Source organism: Pseudocercospora fijiensis, assembly GCF_000340215.1.
Source record: "Pseudocercospora fijiensis CIRAD86 unplaced genomic scaffold MYCFIscaffold_2, whole genome shotgun sequence".
Taxonomy (NCBI): Eukaryota; Fungi; Ascomycota; class Dothideomycetes; order Mycosphaerellales; family Mycosphaerellaceae; genus Pseudocercospora; species Pseudocercospora fijiensis.
In genome coordinates, this window is record NW_006921533.1 from 4,555,057 (window position 1) to 4,575,591 (window position 20,535).

Sequence of the window (20,535 nt, forward strand, 5' to 3'; positions counted from 1 at the left end):
GGATACCTCGTACTAGATAGACTTATACGATACTACGGATTTCTAAAGACCTACATTACGGATAGAGACAAGCTCTTTATATTAAACTACTAGAAGACGCTTATAGCGACACTTGGAATTAAGCACAAGCTATTAACGGCATACTATCTATAGACAGACGGCCAAACGGAAGTTAAGAATTAGGCCTTAGAGGTATACTTACGGCACTACGTTAATTACGTACAAAACAATTGGGTATCGCTATTGCCTATAGCATAACTTGCACTAAATAACTAACAATCTAAGACTACGAAAGAGACACTATTCTTCGCTAATTTTAGGAAACATCCGCAGCTGTTCGGGGAACAGTATTTATAGTATCTATACGCGGATAAAGCGATAGTCGCTTTAGAGGACTTGAAGCAGGTATATAAGGAATTGCAAAGGGCAATTGCCGAGTCTTAAGAAAAGATTACGGGGCTATATAATGCTAAACGAAAAATGGCACCTTAGCTAAAAAAGGGGGATAAGGTCTACCTCCTAACAAAGAATCTAAAAACCCGGAGATCGACTAAGAAACTAGACTACGTTAAAGTCGGGCTATTTCTAATTAATAAGCCTAAAGGACTAGTTAATTACCGACTTAAATTACCGGACGACGCGAAAATCCACCTAGTATTCTATATCTCTATACTAGAACCTACAGACGCCGAAACACCGTATTAAGAAACATTTTACTTCTAACCTAAGGAAGAAAATGAGTTTGAAGTCGAAAAGATCCTAGATTAGTAAGGTTAGAAATACCTTATCAAATAGAAAGGATACCTACATTCAGAAAACACTTAGGAACCAAAAGAAAACCTACAGAACTGTTAGTAGATAATCAAAAAATATCAAAACCGGACAAAAAAGAAATAACTAGTATAGGAATTAAACCTACGACCTCTTAGACCCTATCGATTATAGCGCCTTAGAGTTCTTAACGACCTAGGGTAGTATAGCTCGAGGAGCGGGGACTCTAATAGCATACCTAGCAACTATATCTTTTGTAGCTAAGAATCATACTACTAGACTAACTAGCTAGAAGATAAAATAGACAAGAAACATTAAAAATATATACCTTTAGGACACTAGACTCTCGGCACTCCTACTAGGAATTTTAGAGGTAGGCTAGGACGTCCTATCTAGACGACTCTAGTTATAAGGCGACATCTATAATCGGCTATCTAGGGGAAACGGCTCGTTAGCAGGCAACGAGAATATTATCGGCTCTATAGGCGAAGAGCCTAGCTCTCTTTCGAGCTCCTCCGCCTGTTAAATAGAGGCTTCCTCTACCTTAAGAGCTTATACCTCCCGATCTTCCTTTATACGTAGCGACTTACGTAAGCGACGGACCTTTGCGCGATACTCGAAAAGCTTCCGCGTAAGGAGGTCTTCCTCCTCTTCGGCCGCTTCGAGATCTTTAGCTATCTTTAGGCGCGCCTTCCGGATTTTTTTATACTCTATACGAGTAACTTGTATATTATAGGACTAGCCGTATAGGGCGCACTCGGAGTAGCGGCCGGAACGGAGATCGACTTTATAGGATTTATCGGCCTGTTCGTAATAAAAGCAGCGGATCGGCATTTCGAGGCAGTCGGTAAGGATATTATTTGCGATATTTTCCTTACGCTAACGAGAAGACAAGTCCTTTAATAACTTTAGTATAGTAAAGAAGTTGGAATTAGAAAGTTCCGGAATAAGGGACTATCCCGCTTAAGGAGGGGGATAGTATTACAGATCTGATTAGTTAGAGTCCTTATATAATCTTAGAGCGACGCTAAGACTAGTAGGCTAAGCTATCGCTCTATCTTACTAGGAGCGATAGGAGCGGTCGAGAGCGACAGCGTCGCTTACGTCGCTTACGACTACAGACAAGATATCTCCTTTGTATTTAGGAACGCCGGAATGCCCTTATAGCTCGAGGCGTTTAACTTATGTTACCTACTTACTAATTGGAATTACCTTTATACCAATTATTCTATCTCTGCCTCCCGCTTATATTAGCCTCTCTAAAGAAGCCTCGGCTTGTACGTAATAAGAAGTTACCTAACGATCTGTCGCGAGTAACCGTAATATAGAGGTTAAAATCCCTAAGTAGGACTTAGTAGGTGTTCCCCTAGATAACTCTAGGTAGTCTTTCTAGGGTTTTTAGTTAGGTACTGCTTCTTAAGTCTAGTAGTAGGTTGTATATATAGTAGACTTAGAGTATACCTTAGGATGTCTCTACTTAAACTAATGTTAGGTCCCTATCCTCCTATAGTATAGCCTACTAGGTTCCTATATCTATCTCCTTACTAATATAGATATATGTCCTTAGGGCTCCCTAGTTGTAGATAATTAGGTAGTATCTTAGGTCTTTAACTATTGCTAGTCTCTTTATATATAGGTTAAGCTAGGGCTCTTAGATTGCAATAATATAATATTCTTTTAAGTTTAGTACTTAAAGGAAGCTCCTCTGTACCTTATCTTTACTCTTGTTGACATTGTACTATATAATGTTTAGTAATGTTATAATGTTTATTAGGTTTCATCTATATTATTTCCCTATAAGCTTTCCTTTAGTCTTCCCTTACTTTAGACTAATATTTAACTAAGCTTTGTCTGCCCTGCTTCCTTTCCTATAATGTTAAGGTATCTTAGTCTCCCTAGTTGTTAGTAACTCTTTTGTACTAGTAAGGCCCTGAATGTGAACCTATTATCTTGTCTAGACCTCTTTTATAGTACTTAGCTAGGTTGCTTCTATACCTAGCTGCCCTAGCTTGTTGTATATCTTTTTAGTATATTGATTCTAGCTTCCTTTACCTTCCTAGCTGCTTATATTCTTACTAGGCATTCCTTCGCCTAAGAGGGGTGTCTTTTAGTATAGTATGTATATCTTACTTCTCCCTTATATGCTTTACATTCTTTAACCTAGTAATCCCCTATATAATAGGAGCAGGTGTTAGTTGTCTTTATACACTTAGCTACTAAGTGTCTATAGTGTTAACATTTGAAGCACTGCATTATTCTATAGTTGCTTCTATATATCTCTGTTTCTAATCTTTTAAAGTCCTAGAATAACCCCTAGTCTAGCACTATATTGGCTTACTCTGCACTCCCTACCTAGATAATTAGGGAAGACTACTTCTTAGTCTCTTCGATTTTCCTTTTAATCTATGCTACTTTTGTGATCTTTAGGCCTAGGCATATAGCTTAGTTTTGTCTCTATAGGCTCCTAATATCCTGTTCTTCCTTAAAGCTTCTTATTATACTATAGGCTATAATTATAAATTGCTGTTAGGAGACCTTTGCTGTTTTCCCTATCTTAGTTGTCTATTCTTTTTATGTTTCTAGCTTCTTTTTGTCCTGCTCTTATACTATAAATAGCTTAATTACCCCTTTCCCTTCGTTCCTAGCCCTAATTACCTCTTTAACTGCAATTCTTTCTATAATCTCTTTCCCTATAAGTCCTTAGATTTCCTTTTACTCCTATAGGTCCGTAATATAGACTCTAACTACTGTCCTCGGGGGTTTTAGCGCCTCCTAACTAGCTACTGCTGCCTAGGTGCGGTAGTTTAGGCTTGTCTCTTATTGTTTCTTCGTAATCTTTGCTACGACTGTATTAGCTACCTTTGTAATTACGTAGCTTGCCTAGTTATAGATTGCTTTCAGTTCTCTAAGGAGTTCTAAGATTATTATCCTATATGCCCTCTTAGGGGTTCTTCTATCTTCCGCCTTTAGCACCTCCTCTGCCTTAGTATATAGTGCTTTCTATTCGTCCTCCCTTCCTTCTTAACTGTCTTCCCTTCGTCTCTAATTGTTCGCTACTATTTTAGGTATAGGATATAGTATCCGATTAGTGTTAGCTTCCCTTGCATTATAATTACATACCTAGATTTACTAGTAAAACGGATTATACTCTCGTTAATAGATACATTAGTACTAGGTACGACTACCTCGCGGAATTTGCTATATAAAATATTAGTAAGAGGTAGGATCTACGTCTAGCTAGGTAGGCCTCTTCTACTTAACAAGAGCGCGTTACTCTAGTACTATAAAGCAGCCTTAATCTATTTAAACCGCTATTTACTTATATAACCGATAATAGGATATAATAGCTAGTATCTATCGTCGCGCTAATAATCGGACTTGTCGGCTATTTAGATTACGGATATATAAATAATAATACCTACGAAGATCCGCATTATTAGCTTATCTACCGGCTTCTATAGATAGCTAGAAACGACGATCTTATTACCCTTCTTAAAGTCCGGCTTATTAATAGTATACTCGTTAGTATAGTTAATAAGTCGGTCTATAATCTTATCGGTCTAGAAGAGTAAGAAGAAGCGATACTAGACGTTGTCTAGTAACGATAGGTTACTACTTAGGTCTGTAGGCAAATTAACCTACCGCCGGTAAGGGATACTAGTTAGTAGCTCGTAGCGACCTTCTATTATCTCTCTATCCTTCGGATAATATAGTCCGCCTACCCTACTATCTACCTCTATATCTTCGATCTCTTTATCTCCTTCTACGACTTCCGTAGGCTTACTCTCTACGCCGCTTAGTATAGGCTCTCCTACCTTCTTAAATACCGGCTCCCTTCCTTTAGTTAGCTAATTAGTATTTAACTTATCCTCGTCTATTAATCTAGTAAATATATCTAGCTAATTATTATTACTATCGTCGTTATAACCCTCTTCTATAAAGGCCTAGAAGCTCGCTATATTGTTATATGCTTCTTAGCAGGATTGAGTTTAGAAATACGAAGGCAATTAAGTCGTATATATAGGCCGATAGCGGCAACAAGGGCTAAGCGCTTAAAGAGGCTTAACGCACCTATAAACGAGGCCAATTAAGGCCTGTTTATTCACCTACAGTCTACCTTCCGAAAGCTAACTATATAGACACTATAGGGGTTGATCCCTGTTTAACCGACGAACGCCGCTTAGCAACGAGTTATTACAGGGGATCTATGCCTTGCCCTTTGAGCACAGTCGCTTTCAAGCGACGCCTTTCCCACCCGTTCACCGCGAGCAAGGTGTACCTCGTCTAAATTGACAGTCCCCAGGCTCTGCTTATCTTTTCGAACCGCTCTACGCGCCCATCGCCCACCCGCAGACCTCCATGTAGACCAGGCAAGACCCAGGACCATGGCATACATACCAGCAAGCTGCAGGTGGTCTTTGTTCGGAGGACAGGTCCGAATCGATGCCCAGCCGGCCTTCATAATTACTACTTCGAGCTCGAGTCCGGACCGATCTCAAGGTTGATCGACTATTGTCAGTCGGGTCTGGCTTGTGCTTCCGAAACTGAGGTACGACGATACATGTTTCGAAAGAAGCATTTATATGCGGAGTTTTACAACGAGCCCCTGGCGAGTCTGGTATCATGGGATGGCTTCTCCGTACAGGAAATCAGAACCAGGCGCCTGTGGTTGTGTCCGAACCGGAAGCTCTTCGGTCAAACCCCTCTGGAATTCTATTGAACGGGAATAAGCAAGAAAACCTCGCTCATCACTCCTGTTACGATATACGTGAAATCTCTATCAAAACCGTTCTTTCCCCGCCCAGGATGCACAGCATGCCAGTGGCTACGTATCGCCCCAACGAAATCAAGCCAGGTCTCACCAACAAAAATGCTTCTTTGGGCAATTACTTCTCCGGGTGGCAACATATTCAAGGTATTCTGTAGGAAGAGTCTGCTGTCCCTATTTCCAAAGTCAATCTGAATACAAGCGACGGGTTGCCCCTGGCTTTCATGGGAGCGGAACCTTATTAGCTGTGGATCAACCCACGTCACGGCAGACAATATGCACTAGCTATGGCCTGTGGTACCAGTATAGCAGCGATCACAACTTTGTGTTGGGCCTGCCAGGTTATATGCATCTCACATGGCTATCGAAGCCCGTCGAGCTCCGTGCGATGCCGCGTGCCATAGTGACTCGGATGCTCGGCCTTCAGCTATCACATGAAAGTCCGATCCTTGCCTTTAATTGGGTGACGTATCGAAACCATCGACTTTCATCATTGCTGCATTTATTATTCTATAGTACACTTTTTGTCCATGCCAATGTGGTAACGGTCAACAAAATGCAAGCGTAAAAACACCTCTGCCATGCGTGTTCGTTTTAGGTAGCGCATATGCATAAAATCATGAAGCCGTCTGCGTTGTATCAAGATCCCATTATACTCCTTACACTTAGAAAGGTCGTGGAGAAGGCGTATCATCGTAGAATGTCCTCATGCCACCTGGCTGCCTGTGTGATCTCGTCTTGCTTCCTGTCCCTGTCCAATCAGGCGACCGCCGTCTTCTCGAGTCCACTGACATCAAAGGTAAATTGACATCTGTATTGGACGATGGCCTATTCTTTGGAGGAATGCCCGATGAAACTTGGCTCACAATGTGGGGCAATGGACGAGAAATACCCTTGTCCCGAACGCTCTCTTGTCGAACAATCTGCGGTTCCTTTCGCGGCCTATTGCTTCGGCTCATCTTTGTCTTTGCCTTTTGACTCTTTTGTCGCACAATCTCGCGGACACTTGGCTTAGGTGACTTCGGAGGAACAGGAGGAGGAATCTTCGGTGGTAGAGGCACTGAAGCTCGCGGTGGTGGGGAGGGAGAGAGGTGCGCTCGCTCCTCGACAGTCTCGCGGTGGACACCCAGCTTGCTCATGACCCTCGAATTCTTGATGACCGGCGCGATGCTCCATGCACTGAAGTGGCTACGTGCGCTTCGAGCGCTCCTTTGGCTCTGCGATTCTAGATCGGGAAGCTCCATCATCAGAGGGGGTCCTTCGCTGATATGCTGAGACATTCTGGTGTTGTTAGAAGTCTCTGGAGACCTCTTCGGACGACTTGCACTCCTGTTTGAGACGGTTAATCGAGTTCGCTCAAGAAGTCCTCGGAAAAGAGGCCGTAAGGTAGCCACAGATGCTGCAGAAATACCGAGACCACATTCGGTGATTGACCAAATGCATAGACCAAGGGCTGTATTGAAGAAGTTCGGTCCCGGCGCGAGGCCCTCGATGTATTGTATTCGGACCAGCGATACTATGCTTCCGCAACAACCGAGAAGTAAGACAAATCCCGCGCTGATCTTAGCAGGCAATGGCATGGTGGCTTTTGTAAGGACAAATATTGGGAGAATCGCGAAGGTCCAGTCCGTAATCGCGTTGATAATGCACCCAGCGAGCTGGATGCTATAGATTGAATCCTTGCCTAAGCAGACCTGAGCAATCTCGTTTTCGAGATACCGAGATGGATCGCCGCAGTTGAAAAGAGCGATAAAAAACATGAAGGTTCCGTATACTGTGTTTAAGATGACCGCTGTATAGACGGCGTATCGTTGCCAGCTTCTGATCACAATTCGTAGGTAGAAGATGCCCAACGATATCTTGAAGAATATCATCGCTGAGATGTATAAATCAAAACTCGCGACGACCATCTAATAACATTTAGCGTCGTCCAAATATCAAGCTTCGCAAGTTCGCATACCCCTACAAGCCTGCTGAGCTCGTCAAGATCGAGTTCATTTATACGCTGGGCTCCTCCAACGGTTTCAATCATAAAGACCACTGTGCAGTAGCCCGTGAAGATGAGCTATTGAAGCGTGAGCGATACATCAAGATCTGCAAACAGAAACTTACCGCCGCAAACAATAGGAAAGCATCGTCCCATCCGAACGACCTGATCAACGCAATGCGAACCCAAAGTCGTAACGAGAGAGTGACCCAGACACTGAGCAGGAAGATGGATGCGACGCCAAATACGCTGGCACGCTTGCTCTCGGCGGATGGAACGAAAAGTGCCATTAGGGTCTTCTCAGCAACACATTCTCAATGTGCTGCTTGATGGCCACAAAGAGCCGCGGAATTCGCAATAACACAATTGAGATCGCAAGATGCCTGAGAGAATCGTCCTCCGAAGTTGATCAAAAAGCATCGCAATGCAAGTTTGAGAAGTACCCAGTGGGCCAGATCTTCGTCTTTCCGGCGACTATAGCATACTTGCCGGCATAGACACTTGTGTCCGTCTGTACAATCGAAGCCTATCGCACGGCCCAGCCGTAATCCCGGATATAGAGCGCTTTCCTGGCGGTGCGTTGCCTGACCTATAGGCGGTCCAAGCAAGCATCCCTAGAGCTTTCGCGTGTCGTCTTAGGAGAATGGGGAACGGCTCAGCAGAGTGCTGACGAGAACGTTGTCGGGAGTATTGATTGCTGAGTCAGTTGTGGTTGTTTAGGGGGCAAAGTCGAATGAGAAGGAAGACGATATGCTAGGAATTATACATACACCACATAGGAGTGCGCCACTTGTTTGTGCTCCAGTGCGGGACTCCGGGGAGAATGCCACGAGGTGCAGCATAATGATCGTGGCGCCCACTGTAATATCGGCCGAATGACTCCTGGAGGTTGGCCACGCTCCACATTTGTTAGGACCAAAAGGTGTAGCATGTGCAATGAGGGCGGTGAGAGCCCGCTCAGAGATAGGTGATCCTTCCAGAAAGCCAATGATTGTTAGCCATGCTGTCTACCAGCGAGTGCGATCCGAGTGCTCAAATGGTCCGTACCGCAAGGCATATCATGCTTGAGAGGCCACGATTTCCTAAAGACGATGTCCTGACTCTGGAGGCGTGCACTGGCAGGCGGGGAGACCAAGCCTCGGTGTCACGCGCGGCAAACCATGTCGATAGTTGCACACACCCATTAGGCCGCTGCAGATCAGGATAGCGACGCGAATCGTGCAGGTCGATGAGACGCAGAACGAGTCAAGTCGAGGAACTTCAAAGTTTGAATTGAACTTGAATGCAGTGCACGGGCCAGAAACGCACGGACTCCCGCCACATGGCGCTTGCCGACGCCGACTCCGACTCCGACTCCGACAGACTGACATTGCCATTGCCACCAAAACATTGCGCAGAACATGTGCGAGGCGACAGTTGATATCAGCGCAGCAGGGCGCAGATCATCTTGCATCCTCTGAGACTTCGCAATATGGTCAAATATGCCGGCCGCTACAAGACGCTCAGCGCAGTCGCGTAACTCGAGCGAGAACACGACTGCTCGAGAGGTTGTTGCGAGCGATGGTCTTCCCGAAGAGGAGGCTGGCGAGAGTGGAGAATCCGTTGAAGACGTCGAAGACGAGGATGACGATGCGCAAGGTAAATGAAGGTGCTACCCAGCCTTCCAGCAATGTCAGTGCTGAATCTCAAGCCTCCAGATCTCGAGCCTGAGGATGAAATTTTCCCGCCGCCGGGGCTGAAGGAAATCTCATCACTCGCCTCTTGGACCGTAAGCACTGCAAAGCCAGGAAACGGCGTCGCGGCACTTCGATCGCCTGACACAACCACATTCTGGCAATCCGATGGCCCTCAGCCACATCTCCTGAGCATCCATTTCTTCAAATTGGTTTCAATAGTACATATGAGAATCTATCTCGACTTCATCAGTGACGAATCATACACACCCACCAAGATCCAGTTCTTGGCGGGCATGGGCGTGCACGATATACAAGAATTCGCCGAGATGAGCTTCGAGCAGCCAACTGGTTGGATTGATGTCGACTTCAGCAACGTTGGCCCCATTCAAGAGGACGATGATGATGACGACGGGTCTCGAGACATCGATTGGTCAAAGCGCCCCGTGCTGCGAGCGTTTTTGGTCCAAGTAAGGATACTCGAGAATCACCAGAACGGTAAAGATACGCACCTTCGCGCCGTTCAACTTTTCGCTCGAGACGACACTTACCAGCCACGAACGTTCATGCCGCCATCCGAAAGGAAGCCCAAAATGCGGATGCCAGCAGCGTCTGCCAAGAAAGCCCTCCGTACCCAGCCGAACAACATCACGCTCGCCTCGTGGATGCTGGAGCCTGACTTGAGGTGACGGGAATGGTGGATAGCAGATTAAAGAAAGTGTGAGGCAGCTCCGCGTTCACAAGCAGCGAGCGTCTTCTCTGGCACGTCTGAGATTGGAATGGAAGCATGTCCTTCTAAGCTTTCCAATCGAGAACAGAACCCACTCACCATGAGAATCGGACTGAACCGAAGCGCGATCTTAAGCTGTATTTCCCAAATCAGTCGTGCTTCAAGTAGGCTCGCACCCGTTGAGAAGATGGACATCACCTGAAACACCACGAAAGGGATTGAAACTAGAGGAGGCACGTCAGGGCGGGAACGTCCAGCTACTCACGTCGACCGAGATCAGCGATCGAAACAGTTTATTTTCGCCATAGTGGCAGAAGTGGTCTGGCTTTGAACTTTGATCGTGCTTCTACAGTTAATTTCAAGGCGATCAGCATTGCAAGCTTGGAGGAAGCGTTCGTCGAAGACTCGTGCAATATGCGAGAAAATCAACAACTCAGAACGGCGAGCAAAATGGCAGTGACATCAGGGTAGGCACAGTAGTGAGCTTGTCCAAGCAACGTTGAGAGCACGGCCGGCGTCAAGTCACGGATGGTGCCCCAAAACAATTGAGAATATAGCCACGGCATTGAGAAATGCGATCATGTAGCAATTACCTCTTATCGCTGCAATCCAGTCGCCTCAGACCTTTGCCCTAAGCATGTCATTCATTGAATGTTTGTCAGAGCACGGACCATATTTTTAGTCAGCCGGCTGCGCATCGATTCTCCGGCTTCCACGCGCGACGTAGCTCTCGTGGTCCAACTTGCAATGTCAACGGAACACAACGATGGACGACGCTATGGAGGAGTTTGACGCAGGCAAAGAGGAGTCGGGGGAAGACTACGACGAGAATGCCGATGAAGACTTCAATCCAGAAGATGAAGCCGCTAAGGGCAGCGACAATTCATCCTCATCAGAGGACGAGCCAGACGCAGAAGTCAAGCCAACCAAACGAGCTGCGAAACGCAAATCTCAGACAGCACAAGATGACTTAGACTCCGGCGACGAGGCAACGATAAAGGAGCGCAAATCAAAGAAGCGAAGAAAAAATGCTGCAGATGACGAGGAGAGCGGAGGCGAGGGAGGATTCATAAGAACAAGAGCGCAAAGACTTGTCGAAAAAGAAGAACGCCGGAACCGCAAAAGAGGGGCCAGGGAAGGCGCCGTTACCATCGATGTGGACAAAATATGGGCAGACCTCAGCAGCATTCCTGTCAATCGAACCGTTGTTGCTCCTCCCCAAGACGATGCAGAGCATATGGAGGTGGATGCGGAACATGAAAAGGAGAATGCGCATTCCACGAACGCGAACGACGTAATCACCATCAAACGAAAGGTCAAGTTTGCAGGAGAATTGAGAGAGATCGAAGAGCAGGTCTCCCGAAGCTCAAAGGAGGCCAGGAAATACTTGGCCGATCATCCAGAGGCAGATCCAGATCACCAAGCTCACGGGGTTGACTTAAACGGCCTGCAAAGGCCCCTCAAAAGGCCGTCGATGTTTGAGCCAAATCCTTCAGGTCTTGTCAAGGGCGTTCCACCAGAGAAGTTACGGCCTCGCGCGCCGACTAGACTGGATGTTCTAATGGCACAGAAGAGAGCAGAGGCAAAGGCAAGCGGCAAAATGAGTACTGTGCAGATGAGTCAACATGACTGGAAAGCATATGTTGCACAAAGCGGATATCAGGAAGAACTGGAGAAGTATGAGAAAAGCGACGCGCGATTCCTGGCCAAGGAGGCTTTCTTGGATCGCGCGGCAGGTGCAAGAGAGCAAGCTGCCAGAGATGCTAGAATGCGGTTGTAGCGTTCTACCGGAGCACAAGAAGGGCGCATGGGAACTCCCTTTCCAGATTCAGCGCATGAATATTCATGATACCCGGCCGTACGGCCACAGCAGCAGCATTGATTTTATAAAAGAAGATATTTCTATCATTCCATGTGGTCGATTTTTGAATCAATCTTGAATGGCACCGAGTGGCCATACGCTGGCAGTCAGTCTCACTCGTGCTCGAGAATTGGCCTCTTGTCAGAACATTCTCATCTTCTAGACCTCTTTTATTGCGCGAGGGCGTCAAGGATGCCGTCAGGTCATGCATTAAGAGTGCCATGCTAGTTTCCTATCCATGCTCTAGCTTTGCGATGACGCGCATCTCGTATCAGACGCGGCTCTTGAACTCTTTTGCAGCACTCTGTCCACGTTGGAAGCCCAAAGTCACCGAGTCGCGTACATCGGCAACTCTTGTAGTTTGCAGAGGCGTGGTGCAGTAGAGCGTGCAGTACTAGCGCGATTCTGCGAGCGGAGGTCGCGGAACGTGGAAGTCCCTTAGACGCAGATCCTACCTTTCGAAAGATCCCAAGTCAACACACGACTTGTCAGCAACACTCTTTTACGATCGACCATTTCTTGACCTTCCATCAAAAGCATCACACCGAGTTTGCGACCAGCTTTGGCGCCTTTAATCCTCCATCCGCCAGTGGCCGAGCAAGCGATACGTCTTTGCGATAAGGAGCTGATAAACTCCGGAACTTCATCTGGATCACGTATCTTACACCTTGTTGTACAAAATAGCACGTGAACTGGAGAAGCTACGAGCCATCGTCCGACAAGAAGATCAGTCTATCGACATACACTCACCAAGTTCTTCGCGAAACCACAAGCGGACAATCACATATCGTTTACCACTCTAGCCATCCACAAGCACGGGTTGCAGCTGAACAGGATACTCGTAAGCTCTGGCCCCGATTATCATCATGGTCCAAGACGTGGTGGACGAGAAAGAGCTTGCTCAGGCGAATGGTAATGGTCACGCGAATGGGAAGCCTGTGAACGGGGCACCTCGAGGTCGTGTACAAGATGAGGAGGACGAACAGACCGACGAGAATATATTCGTGTTCGTACCCAACTTGATTGGTAAGCACACTCCTGATACCTCTATGCGCAACCTCGATGTGAGCTTACAATCAAACAGGTTATGGGCGAATTGTGCTCTGCCTCGCGTCCCTATACTTCATGCCGTTGCACCCGAGACGATGCAGCTTTTTATACTCGATCTCCTGCCTGCTCGATGCAGCCGACGGCATTGCTGCGCGCAAGTATGAACAGAGCACAAGATTTGGCGCGGTACTTGACATGGTCACGGATCGATGCACAACTACCTGCTTGCTGGTATTCTTAGCTACTGCAAAGCCGGCTTACAGCATGATCTTTCAAGGGTTGATCTCCTTAGATCTCGCTAGCCACTACATGCACATGTATGCGACGTTGGTCATGGGCGGCCAAACACAGAGCCATAAAAATGTGGATGCGAAGAGGAGCTACATCATGAATCTCTACTATACCAACAAGGTGAGATGTCGCTTCGGCTGCATTTGCTGAAGAATGAAACGCTAACTTGGTCCAGGCCGTTCTCTTCCTCACCTGTGCTTTGAATGAGCTTTTCTTCATTGCGCTGTACTTGCTTTGCTTCAGCTCACCCATCATCACTCCGGCGCTTAAGTGGCCGACGGAGACGACGCCGACAGTACCACTCCAGCCAACGCCATCTCTACTTTTCCCTAGTCCATTCAGCGCCGCCGCCATGGAGATGGCTCGTGCGAACAAGATGGACTCGACAGTACCCTGGATTTTGACCATTGCGAGCGCTCCAGTGATGCTGTTCAAGCAGTGGGTGAACATCATCCAGCTGGTCAAGGCAAGCAAATGGCTTGCGGAGGGTGATCGCAAGGATAGGAAGAAGCTAGGTTTGCCAAGGAAGCGAGGTGCAAAGACGGCCAAGAAGGACTTGTAATGATATTCGATGGTAGCGGAGCAGTGGAATCTGATTTCTTCGGTGTATAGGTGGCATAAATTGTGCTTGTCTTTAGCGTGGTGTTTGGGTCTAGGCCGTACCAGGCAGACAGGTCAGCTCCCACGGGAGAGCGCTATTTCGGCCAGTGTAACAAATGATCTGCCATGGAATTCCCTAAGGCTCGTACCCCACGGCATAGTTGTCTAATGAATGAATGTTGCAACGAGGCCTCAGGCTAGCTCAGTGCCGATATGTGACTTGCAGAGGCATGCATCATGCGCAAGCCAAGGGCTGTCGGAAGATTTAGCATGCGTTTCACGCTCCGTCCCAAGTGGTGCATTTCTCGCTCCCTCGAAGGAGCTGTGTGCTGGAAGGAGAGCTTCGGCCGTCGTGGTAACTTTGCGAATATCTGGCGCTCTCATCAGCTCGTCCAAATCACGATCTTCAAAGCCCCGATTTTTTCTCGTAACTGCCGCAATGGAGAAAGAAAAGATTCATGTCGTCCTTGTATATACAAGCCGGGCTCAGCTTCAATCCCGTGAAGTCTCAGCACGGTTTCCATCCGTTGCGCCGGTGTATCTGCTCGCAACATCGTCCCGCCTTCGTTCTGAGTGCCCCTAAAATTCCGCAATGGTATCGCCCTTAAGCTTTCCTCGCATGTCCCATTTGCCCTGTGTGTTCATCAGCTCGCCATCTCGATTCTCTAAGCCCATTTCTGAAACTCACATCTGTTGTCCATGCGAGATATAATGCGCCAGCTGGAATCGCGATAACGTAGGTGAAGGTCAACCAGGCGGTGCGCGGTGTCCAGCGGAAGTACTCGTGTCGCTTCACATACATGTCTACGTCCTCCGTCAGTCTCCCCAATGCTCGCCGAAGTTGTCTTCCTTCTTGCAAAATCTCCCATAACGTCTCAAAGATCTTTCCAAGCTCTTTCAATCCTTCATCGGGATGAATGTATGGTGTACTCACTGGCATATTTGACCAGCGCCGGGTCCATGTGGATACCTGCAAGACTGTGTCAGCAATAGTACTAGCTATTTTGCGCTGCGCGGATTCATACTGTTGTGACCCGCCATACGGCGGAATGAAGGGCGCATGTTTGCTGTGTTCGTCTGGGTCTGCAGTGGTTATCCTCAATAATGTCGGTTGTGAGGTCGTTACTTCATGATCCCGGGCCGGGACTTCCCAGCGCGGGCTCACCCGCCTGCTTGTCACATGATAGCTCGAAAGAAAGAAAGCCTCGGCCTCGGAACGGATGCTGCGCATACCAAACGACCAGGACCGTTGTTAGAGGAGTCGAATGCTACCTTGCGATCGATACATAATTTCCACTTCTGCCTGTTTCTCTCTCTCTCTCTTGTGTTGACATCAAATTGTTGTGAAAATGGCAGAAACGACAGCAGCAGCAGCCATTGAGAAACCCAAGATTACACTGTACTGGTGAGTCCATCAAACATTAATTGAGCTACATGTATCATTGAAGGTTTCGCGATCTTCGCGTCATCTGCACCTAATTCGGAAGCTTCGAGGCATCCATGATGCATTAGAATACATGTATTTAGAAGCTCGAGCATGAGCACTCACTCCACGCAGCTGGAAACGGAACACTCCCATCTGACACGCTGATAGGCTAGAAAAGTCTCGGTCGCAGCGCATAGTATGGCTTCTCCAGGAGGCCAAGGGTGTCGATCTGGAGATCCAGATTTTCAAACGTGGAAAAGACATGCTTGCACCGCCTGAATTGAAGAAAATCCATCCGCTGGGTAAGGCCTATGATGGTCCAAAGGCAGCAGAATGAAGAAATGACAGTGCTAACTCTTGCTCCAGGGAAGTCTCCAGTGATCTCAATCAAATCACAGAACACGCCGAATGGTTTGGTGCTCAGCGAGTCGGGCGCACTCACCGAATACGTAGTGGACCACTTTGCTCAGCATCTTGCGCCCAAGAGGTAACACTAGCACTCCTGATATCGGTTGGAGACATGATGGCTGACATGTGACCTCCATTCAAGGTATCAAGAAGGTAAAGATGGCCAGATTGGCGGTGAAACCGAGGAATGGCTTCGATATCGCTTGTACATGCATTACGCCGAGGGTTCATTGATGACTCTCCTCCTCATCGGCCTCTTCGTTGACCGTAAGTCATGGCTGGACAAAGTTGAAAGTGCAATGTCTAATGAACTTCTCTCAGAAATCAAGAATGCTCCCGTGCCGTTCTTCATCAAGCCGATAACAAGAACGATTGGGTCTCGTGTCGAAGGACAGTTCTTGAACCAGAACTACGCAACGCACTTTGCATTCCTCGACTCGCAGCTTGCATCATCGCCTGGTGGAGGACCATATATTTGTGGCACTCAGTTGACTGCGGCCGACATCATGCTTTCATTCCCGCTCATAGCTGGGAAGAGCAAAATTGACAAGTCAAAGTACCCGAAGCTTGGGGCGTACATGGAGTTGTTGGAGAAACATGAAGGCTACCTCAATAGCATCAAGAAGATTGAAGAGGTGACGGGGGAGAAATTTGCTCCAGTAAGTAAATTGTAAATATCTTTACATATTGATTCGCTGACATTCAGACTCTTCGTGAATAGATGCTGTAGAGTGGTGACAGCAATTTGAATCCTCATCACTATACAAGCCGCGTATTTCAACGGAATCGCCATGTCTTAAATAATGCAGTGCATCGTGTTCGCCTCCAAGTCTTCGCTGGGATCCGTGTTCGACGATGTTGATTATGATCCATGAAGCACGTCTCGAAATGCCGAGATTATCTCTATATAAAAATAATCTGTTCGATTGGACCCAAATGTTACTTCGTAGATAAGGTTTGTTTCCACATCGTGATTTGAAAGTGCACTTGCATTCTGCCTACGCAGACTCCCAGATTCTATGCATGAGGCTGGCAGAGGCTGGTTTTTCTCAAGTCCGTGGTTAGCGTTCTGCGATCAAAAAGCCAAAAAGTCTCGCTCAGTCACCGTAGCTAGGGAAGAATCACTTCAGCAGGATCGATGGTGCGCGTTTGTGGCCACTCATCATTCAGCTGGCAGTCCTTCATTCGGCCCTACAAGTCGCTTTCGTCCAGTCGAGCACCGCAATGGACTGAAGCTCAGCTCAGCTGAAATCCGAGTCGCCGTCATGCTACCCGCCGACAAGATCGACCCAGTGCTGACAATTCAGGACAAGTCAGGAACTCAGCGGCATCGCGCAACCTGACCTGATGAGAGCCTGACCGTCCTGCGTCCAGACTTCCGAGCCATGTGGCGCGGGTTGTGTCTGCGGTTAAGTTTCAGACAACCCCAGCGTTGAGTGCTTCCAGTCGTTGCAACACGATCTCCTCCTGGACTGCGAGAGCGCAATTACAACAAGGTCACTCCTGAGGCACCTGCACCGACTTCTCGCCCGGCTAGCAGTGTCGACCGCAATTACGCATCAACAAGATTGCTTTCCGCTTCATACGCCCGAAAACTCGAGCCGATCGGATGCAAAAGGTATTGCTACACCCGAGTTCTTGCTTTTGTTGTGTCTGGCGCTTGGAGAATCTCGCCGTTCCTGAGCGGAAGCGAGAATGAGGTCATAGAACTCGGCGCATAGCTGTTTGTTCGCTCAGCAGTTGGACTGCGTTGTCAGCAAGCCGCGAGTGCGGCCCTCAATCGCCCGGATTCGCGGGCTAAATTGCTTACTGCAGCATGCAAGACATTGTGGCTTACATCACACATCATACTCCACGTACAGCAGAGCACAAGCTAATGGATTCTAGGCGCTGCGTGTATTGCATTGCTTACAGGAAGATTAGAGCACTGTGCAATCGAGAAACCGCAGCCTTGCCTAAAGAGCATATCTGAAGCGTAACCTGACGCTCATGCCCAGAAATTTCCCTAAAGAATTCGTAGCTGACACAAAATTGTCAAATTTTGGACCAGAGCTTGATCACGATGGTTCTGGTGATGGTACAAGCTCGGTCGGCATTACAAACGAGACCGTCGGCAAAGGCTCGCAGATGGACGCTTCAAGTAGGACTCCATCGATTGCATGTACCCAAGACAACGAACACGACTTAGACTCAACCAAAAGAGAGACAGCTGGAACTCGACGATCCAACCCAACCCAAGACGCATCACGACTGCAGGTGCCTGACAGTGGCAAGGACGTCAACGACAGGCGACCTGTAGAAGCTTCCATCTGGGCCTGGGACACTCCTTTACCTTCCAATACTCATTCAGATCCAGATTCATATTCGTTCGAGCCCCAAGGTGAACTCTTGCAGGAGAAAGTGACTCGTCGGTTTCCTGCCGAAGCCAGCATCCCAACTGCTGTGGTAGATTCGAGTAGCAGCTGGAGTATTTCTAAGCTGGACGGAGGTGCCGACAGCGAAGGGTTTGCTTTACCCCGTCGGCCGTCAGGCAACGCCTCGAGTACTGCAGGTACTAAGAGAAAATCAGCATCGGACCAACCGTCCCTCATGTCCAAGCGTGCATCGCGTACGATGTCTGAGTCGGGGGACGATGCAGGCTCTCCAGCGGATAATTTGCCTCCTTTACAAAGCTCACATGCTCAGATTGGACCTACAACTCGTGCTAGAACTGGTACTGATCGCCCTCCAGTTGGAACTCGTCATCAAAGCATCGATTCAATACGACCTTCATTATCCATAACTGGCGGTGGCCCGCAACGTGGCTTCTCTGATCCTGGCGCACCAATGGTCCTTCCGGCTCGTAAGGTCTTTCCCATCCAGATAGGGGACAGACTGTTCCGACTGTCAGGTGCCTCAATATCCTCTGACGGTAAGCGGATCTTAGCTCTCACTCGTCATTGCACTCACTGATTGAACCTTAGCTCCGTCTTACTTTTCGCAATTCTTTGAAGAACAACTCCAGAACGGTGACGGGGCTGACAGTGTTAGGACCTTGTACATCGACAGAGATCCGGCAACATTCGAAGATATCTCGCTACATCTACAAGGCTATCACATCGAACCGAAAGACACACAATCATTTTGCAGACTCTTTGCAGACGCTCAGTTTTTCAGCTTACCTCGTCTGACCGCCCAGCTCTTCTCGTCCACGATATACATCCGCATCGGCGATTCAGAGTTCCAGATACCGCGAGACCTCTTCAGTAATCCAGGAGATTCGCCAAATTACTTCTCACTCGGCTTCTCAATCTTCTTCACATCGCCAACGGAGGTCTTCCCTGGGCTCTCACAGCGCACACTGATAAGGCCGCCGTCCATACTGCCTCCAAGTGTGCCGAATAGGTCTGCCAAGACATTTGCCGATCTTCTGCACGTGCTCAAAGGTTATCCGGTCGAGGTCCGCAATGAACAACATCGTCAGGAACTATTACGCGATGCGCGCTATTACCACTTGAAGGGTCTAGAGCAGCGCCTTATCCCACACAATATCACATTTAACCTGGGTAGACAAAAGTCAGAGATCCTCATCCGGCTGGAAGACATTAGGACCTCTGGTGTCTCATTTGTGGCTGATAGAGACAGTGAGGGCGGTTCAGCGGCGGCATCACCCACGAGCAGTACGGCATACAGCATAGCGAACGGGCCTGGATGGATTCATTACCAGCGTCCGTATGTGGATTCGGAGGCGTACAGTCTGATAGTGGAGATTGGAGGTGAAGAGAACACCATCTTGACGGTAGAACCACGTTCGCCCTCATCTCTCGCTCGTATGGCTCGTGCAACATTTCACAGACAGACTTTGTCGAGAATTACGAGGTTATTCTCGGTCATCGCAGACAAGATGAACCTGCCGATCACTCAGCCTCTAGGGTTGATGATGCTTGAGCGCGGCGCAGGGGTTGCAAGCTTGCCAGTCAGTCCTCGAAACACGGGCATGAGCGAAGAGAAGGTCAAAGTCCGAATTGGGCGTGACGCGGATGTGGTTGTCGATGGAAACGAATGGACAGTCAGCGGTGAGGCAGAGGAGGTAACAGAGTCTCCGATGGAGCTGGATACCGGCCACGAAGCTGCAGCTACTAGGAGATCTAAAAGGCGGAGAAAAGCAGCAGAAGAGCGTCAAGAGGTGGAGGAATGGATAGTGAGCAAAGCGCAATGGCGTTTGAGAGTGCAGCCAAGGAGTGGCGGCGCACAGAGTGGCAAAAGTGGCGCGGAAGTCATTCTTGCAGCGGTCAAGATTCAAGGATATTCCATTGAAAAAAGCAGGAACGCGGAGAGGGCGTTTCTCACGTAGGGTCTGCTTCTCAGCGATGTGTAGTAGTATTTCTTGGGAACCAGGGAAATGATAGATTCGGGTGGCAAGAGCGTCGAGCGATAGAGATGGTACTCTTGTCCCGACTCAGAGCGGAGCGAAGGAGGAGGCCGGAAGAGCAAAGACTGTAATGAGCAAGCCTGAAGGGTGCACTGCACCTTCTGCCGAGAAATTGGCAAGCTCTTTGAGCCTCTTTGCTAGCGTGCGCATCCCGGAACTACCGAAGCAAAGCGAGTTGTTCTATATAATGTTAGAATAACCCGAAAACAAGTGCTGGGACTGACCGAATCGGGCGAAACGAGAACGAGGAGAACGCGGGGAAATTACGTGCGGGAACTTCAAAATTCGCGGCTACTCCCGGGCCTCGCGGCCGCCTCGCGAACGGGTATAGATCGTCTTCCTTACGGGGAAATTACGTACGGGAACTTCAAAATTCGCGGCTACTCCCGGGCCTCGCGGCCGCCTCGCGAACGGGTATAGATCGTCTTCCTTACGTAAGCGTAATATATTTATATAGCTCGAAGAGCTATAAGTAAAGGCCGAAGAGCTATAAGTAAAGGCTAAGGCGACGAGCCTAATCTAAAACGCCTAAAGTAATTTTAATCTAAAATACTTATAG

The 20,535-nt window shown here is 48.0% G+C and overlaps 10 protein-coding genes across 10 annotated transcripts; 6 read left to right on the plus strand and 4 right to left on the minus strand.

Annotated features, from left to right (window-relative positions):
* Positions 1–4,978: 4,978 nt before the first annotated feature.
* Positions 4,979–6,777, plus strand: MYCFIDRAFT_206767 (uncharacterized protein; the record flags this gene model as incomplete). Its single annotated transcript, XM_007925423.1, has 6 exons — positions 4,979–5,044; positions 5,075–5,285; positions 5,321–5,693; positions 5,726–6,077; positions 6,103–6,124; positions 6,165–6,777. The coding sequence occupies 6 exons, from the start codon at positions 4,979–4,981 to the stop codon at positions 6,206–6,208; spliced, it is 1,068 nt and encodes a 355-aa protein (XP_007923614.1). The 3' UTR covers positions 6,209–6,777.
* MYCFIDRAFT_202458 (uncharacterized protein) lies at positions 6,024–6,777 on the minus strand. Its single transcript, XM_007925424.1, has one exon. The coding sequence runs from the start codon at positions 6,676–6,678 to the stop codon at positions 6,205–6,207; it is 474 nt and encodes a 157-aa protein (XP_007923615.1). The 5' UTR covers positions 6,679–6,777; the 3' UTR covers positions 6,024–6,204.
* Positions 6,778–6,906: 129 nt separating this feature from the next.
* Positions 6,907–8,140, minus strand: MYCFIDRAFT_161895 (uncharacterized protein; the record flags this gene model as incomplete). Its single annotated transcript, XM_007925425.1, has 3 exons — positions 7,652–8,140; positions 7,500–7,604; positions 6,907–7,449 (listed from the first exon to the last, which is right to left on the minus strand). Coding segments are annotated over exons 1-3 (813 nt in total), but the record flags the coding sequence as incomplete, so codon positions are not given.
* A 1,118-nt stretch (positions 8,141–9,258) lies between these two features.
* On the plus strand, positions 9,259–9,732 carry MYCFIDRAFT_23413 (uncharacterized protein; the record flags this gene model as incomplete). Its single annotated transcript, XM_007924135.1, has 1 exon — positions 9,259–9,732. A coding segment is annotated over one exon (474 nt), but the record flags the coding sequence as incomplete, so codon positions are not given.
* Positions 9,733–10,707: 975 nt separating this feature from the next.
* Positions 10,708–11,833, plus strand: MYCFIDRAFT_151318 (uncharacterized protein; the record flags this gene model as incomplete). The annotated part of the gene is made up of 1 exon (XM_007925426.1): positions 10,708–11,833. The coding sequence occupies one exon, from the start codon at positions 10,708–10,710 to the stop codon at positions 11,707–11,709; it is 1,002 nt and encodes a 333-aa protein (XP_007923617.1). The 3' UTR covers positions 11,710–11,833.
* A 427-nt stretch (positions 11,834–12,260) lies between these two features.
* On the plus strand, positions 12,261–13,959 carry MYCFIDRAFT_59463 (uncharacterized protein). Its single transcript, XM_007924445.1, has 3 exons — positions 12,261–12,816; positions 12,875–13,251; positions 13,307–13,959. Exons 1-3 carry the CDS (start codon positions 12,657–12,659, stop codon positions 13,691–13,693), a joined length of 924 nt encoding a protein of 307 aa, XP_007922636.1. The 5' UTR covers positions 12,261–12,656; the 3' UTR covers positions 13,694–13,959.
* On the minus strand, positions 13,578–14,285 carry MYCFIDRAFT_206770 (uncharacterized protein; the record flags this gene model as incomplete). Its single annotated transcript, XM_007925427.1, has 5 exons — positions 13,578–13,922; positions 13,952–13,984; positions 14,013–14,135; positions 14,164–14,221; positions 14,247–14,285. 5 exons carry the CDS (start codon positions 14,283–14,285, stop codon positions 13,897–13,899), a joined length of 279 nt encoding a protein of 92 aa, XP_007923618.1. The 3' UTR covers positions 13,578–13,896.
* Positions 14,286–14,310: 25 nt separating this feature from the next.
* On the minus strand, positions 14,311–14,793 carry MYCFIDRAFT_132671 (uncharacterized protein; the record flags this gene model as incomplete). The annotated part of the gene is made up of 4 exons (XM_007925428.1): positions 14,311–14,364; positions 14,420–14,535; positions 14,666–14,701; positions 14,757–14,793. 4 exons carry the CDS (start codon positions 14,791–14,793, stop codon positions 14,311–14,313), a joined length of 243 nt encoding a protein of 80 aa, XP_007923619.1.
* Positions 14,794–15,074: 281 nt separating this feature from the next.
* Positions 15,075–16,495, plus strand: MYCFIDRAFT_88341 (uncharacterized protein). Its single transcript, XM_007925429.1, has 6 exons — positions 15,075–15,136; positions 15,326–15,459; positions 15,524–15,644; positions 15,708–15,832; positions 15,887–16,224; positions 16,287–16,495. The coding sequence occupies exons 1-6, from the start codon at positions 15,081–15,083 to the stop codon at positions 16,293–16,295; spliced, it is 783 nt and encodes a 260-aa protein (XP_007923620.1). The 5' UTR covers positions 15,075–15,080; the 3' UTR covers positions 16,296–16,495.
* Positions 16,496–18,391: 1,896 nt separating this feature from the next.
* MYCFIDRAFT_202462 (uncharacterized protein) lies at positions 18,392–20,115 on the plus strand (the record flags this gene model as incomplete). The annotated part of the gene is made up of 2 exons (XM_007925430.1): positions 18,392–18,476; positions 18,529–20,115. The coding sequence occupies 2 exons, from the start codon at positions 18,392–18,394 to the stop codon at positions 19,896–19,898; spliced, it is 1,455 nt and encodes a 484-aa protein (XP_007923621.1). The 3' UTR covers positions 19,899–20,115.
* Between the last annotated feature and the right edge of the window lie 420 nt (positions 20,116–20,535).

What these genes read in the sequence shown, in the direction of transcription:
- MYCFIDRAFT_202458 (XM_007925424.1), bottom strand. Translation starts at nt 6,678, where the DNA reads ATGAGCAAGCTGGGTGTCCACCGCGAGACTGTCGAGGAGCGAGCGCAC.
- MYCFIDRAFT_59463 (XM_007924445.1), top strand. Translation starts at nt 12,657, where the DNA reads ATGGTCCAAGACGTGGTGGACGAGAAAGAGCTTGCTCAGGCGAATGGT. An exon ending in GTTCGTACCCAACTTGATTG is followed by an intron (nt 12,817 to 12,874) that starts GTAAGCACACTC and finishes ACAATCAAACAG; the next exon opens with GTTATGGGCGAATTGTGCTC. An exon ending in ATCTCTACTATACCAACAAG is followed by an intron (nt 13,252 to 13,306) that starts GTGAGATGTCGC and finishes AACTTGGTCCAG; the next exon opens with GCCGTTCTCTTCCTCACCTG.
- MYCFIDRAFT_88341 (XM_007925429.1), top strand. Translation starts at nt 15,081, where the DNA reads ATGGCAGAAACGACAGCAGCAGCAGCCATTGAGAAACCCAAGATTACA. An exon ending in CCCAAGATTACACTGTACTG is followed by an intron (nt 15,137 to 15,325) that starts GTGAGTCCATCA and finishes ACACGCTGATAG; the next exon opens with GCTAGAAAAGTCTCGGTCGC. An exon ending in CAGCATCTTGCGCCCAAGAG is followed by an intron (nt 15,645 to 15,707) that starts GTAACACTAGCA and finishes CCTCCATTCAAG; the next exon opens with GTATCAAGAAGGTAAAGATG.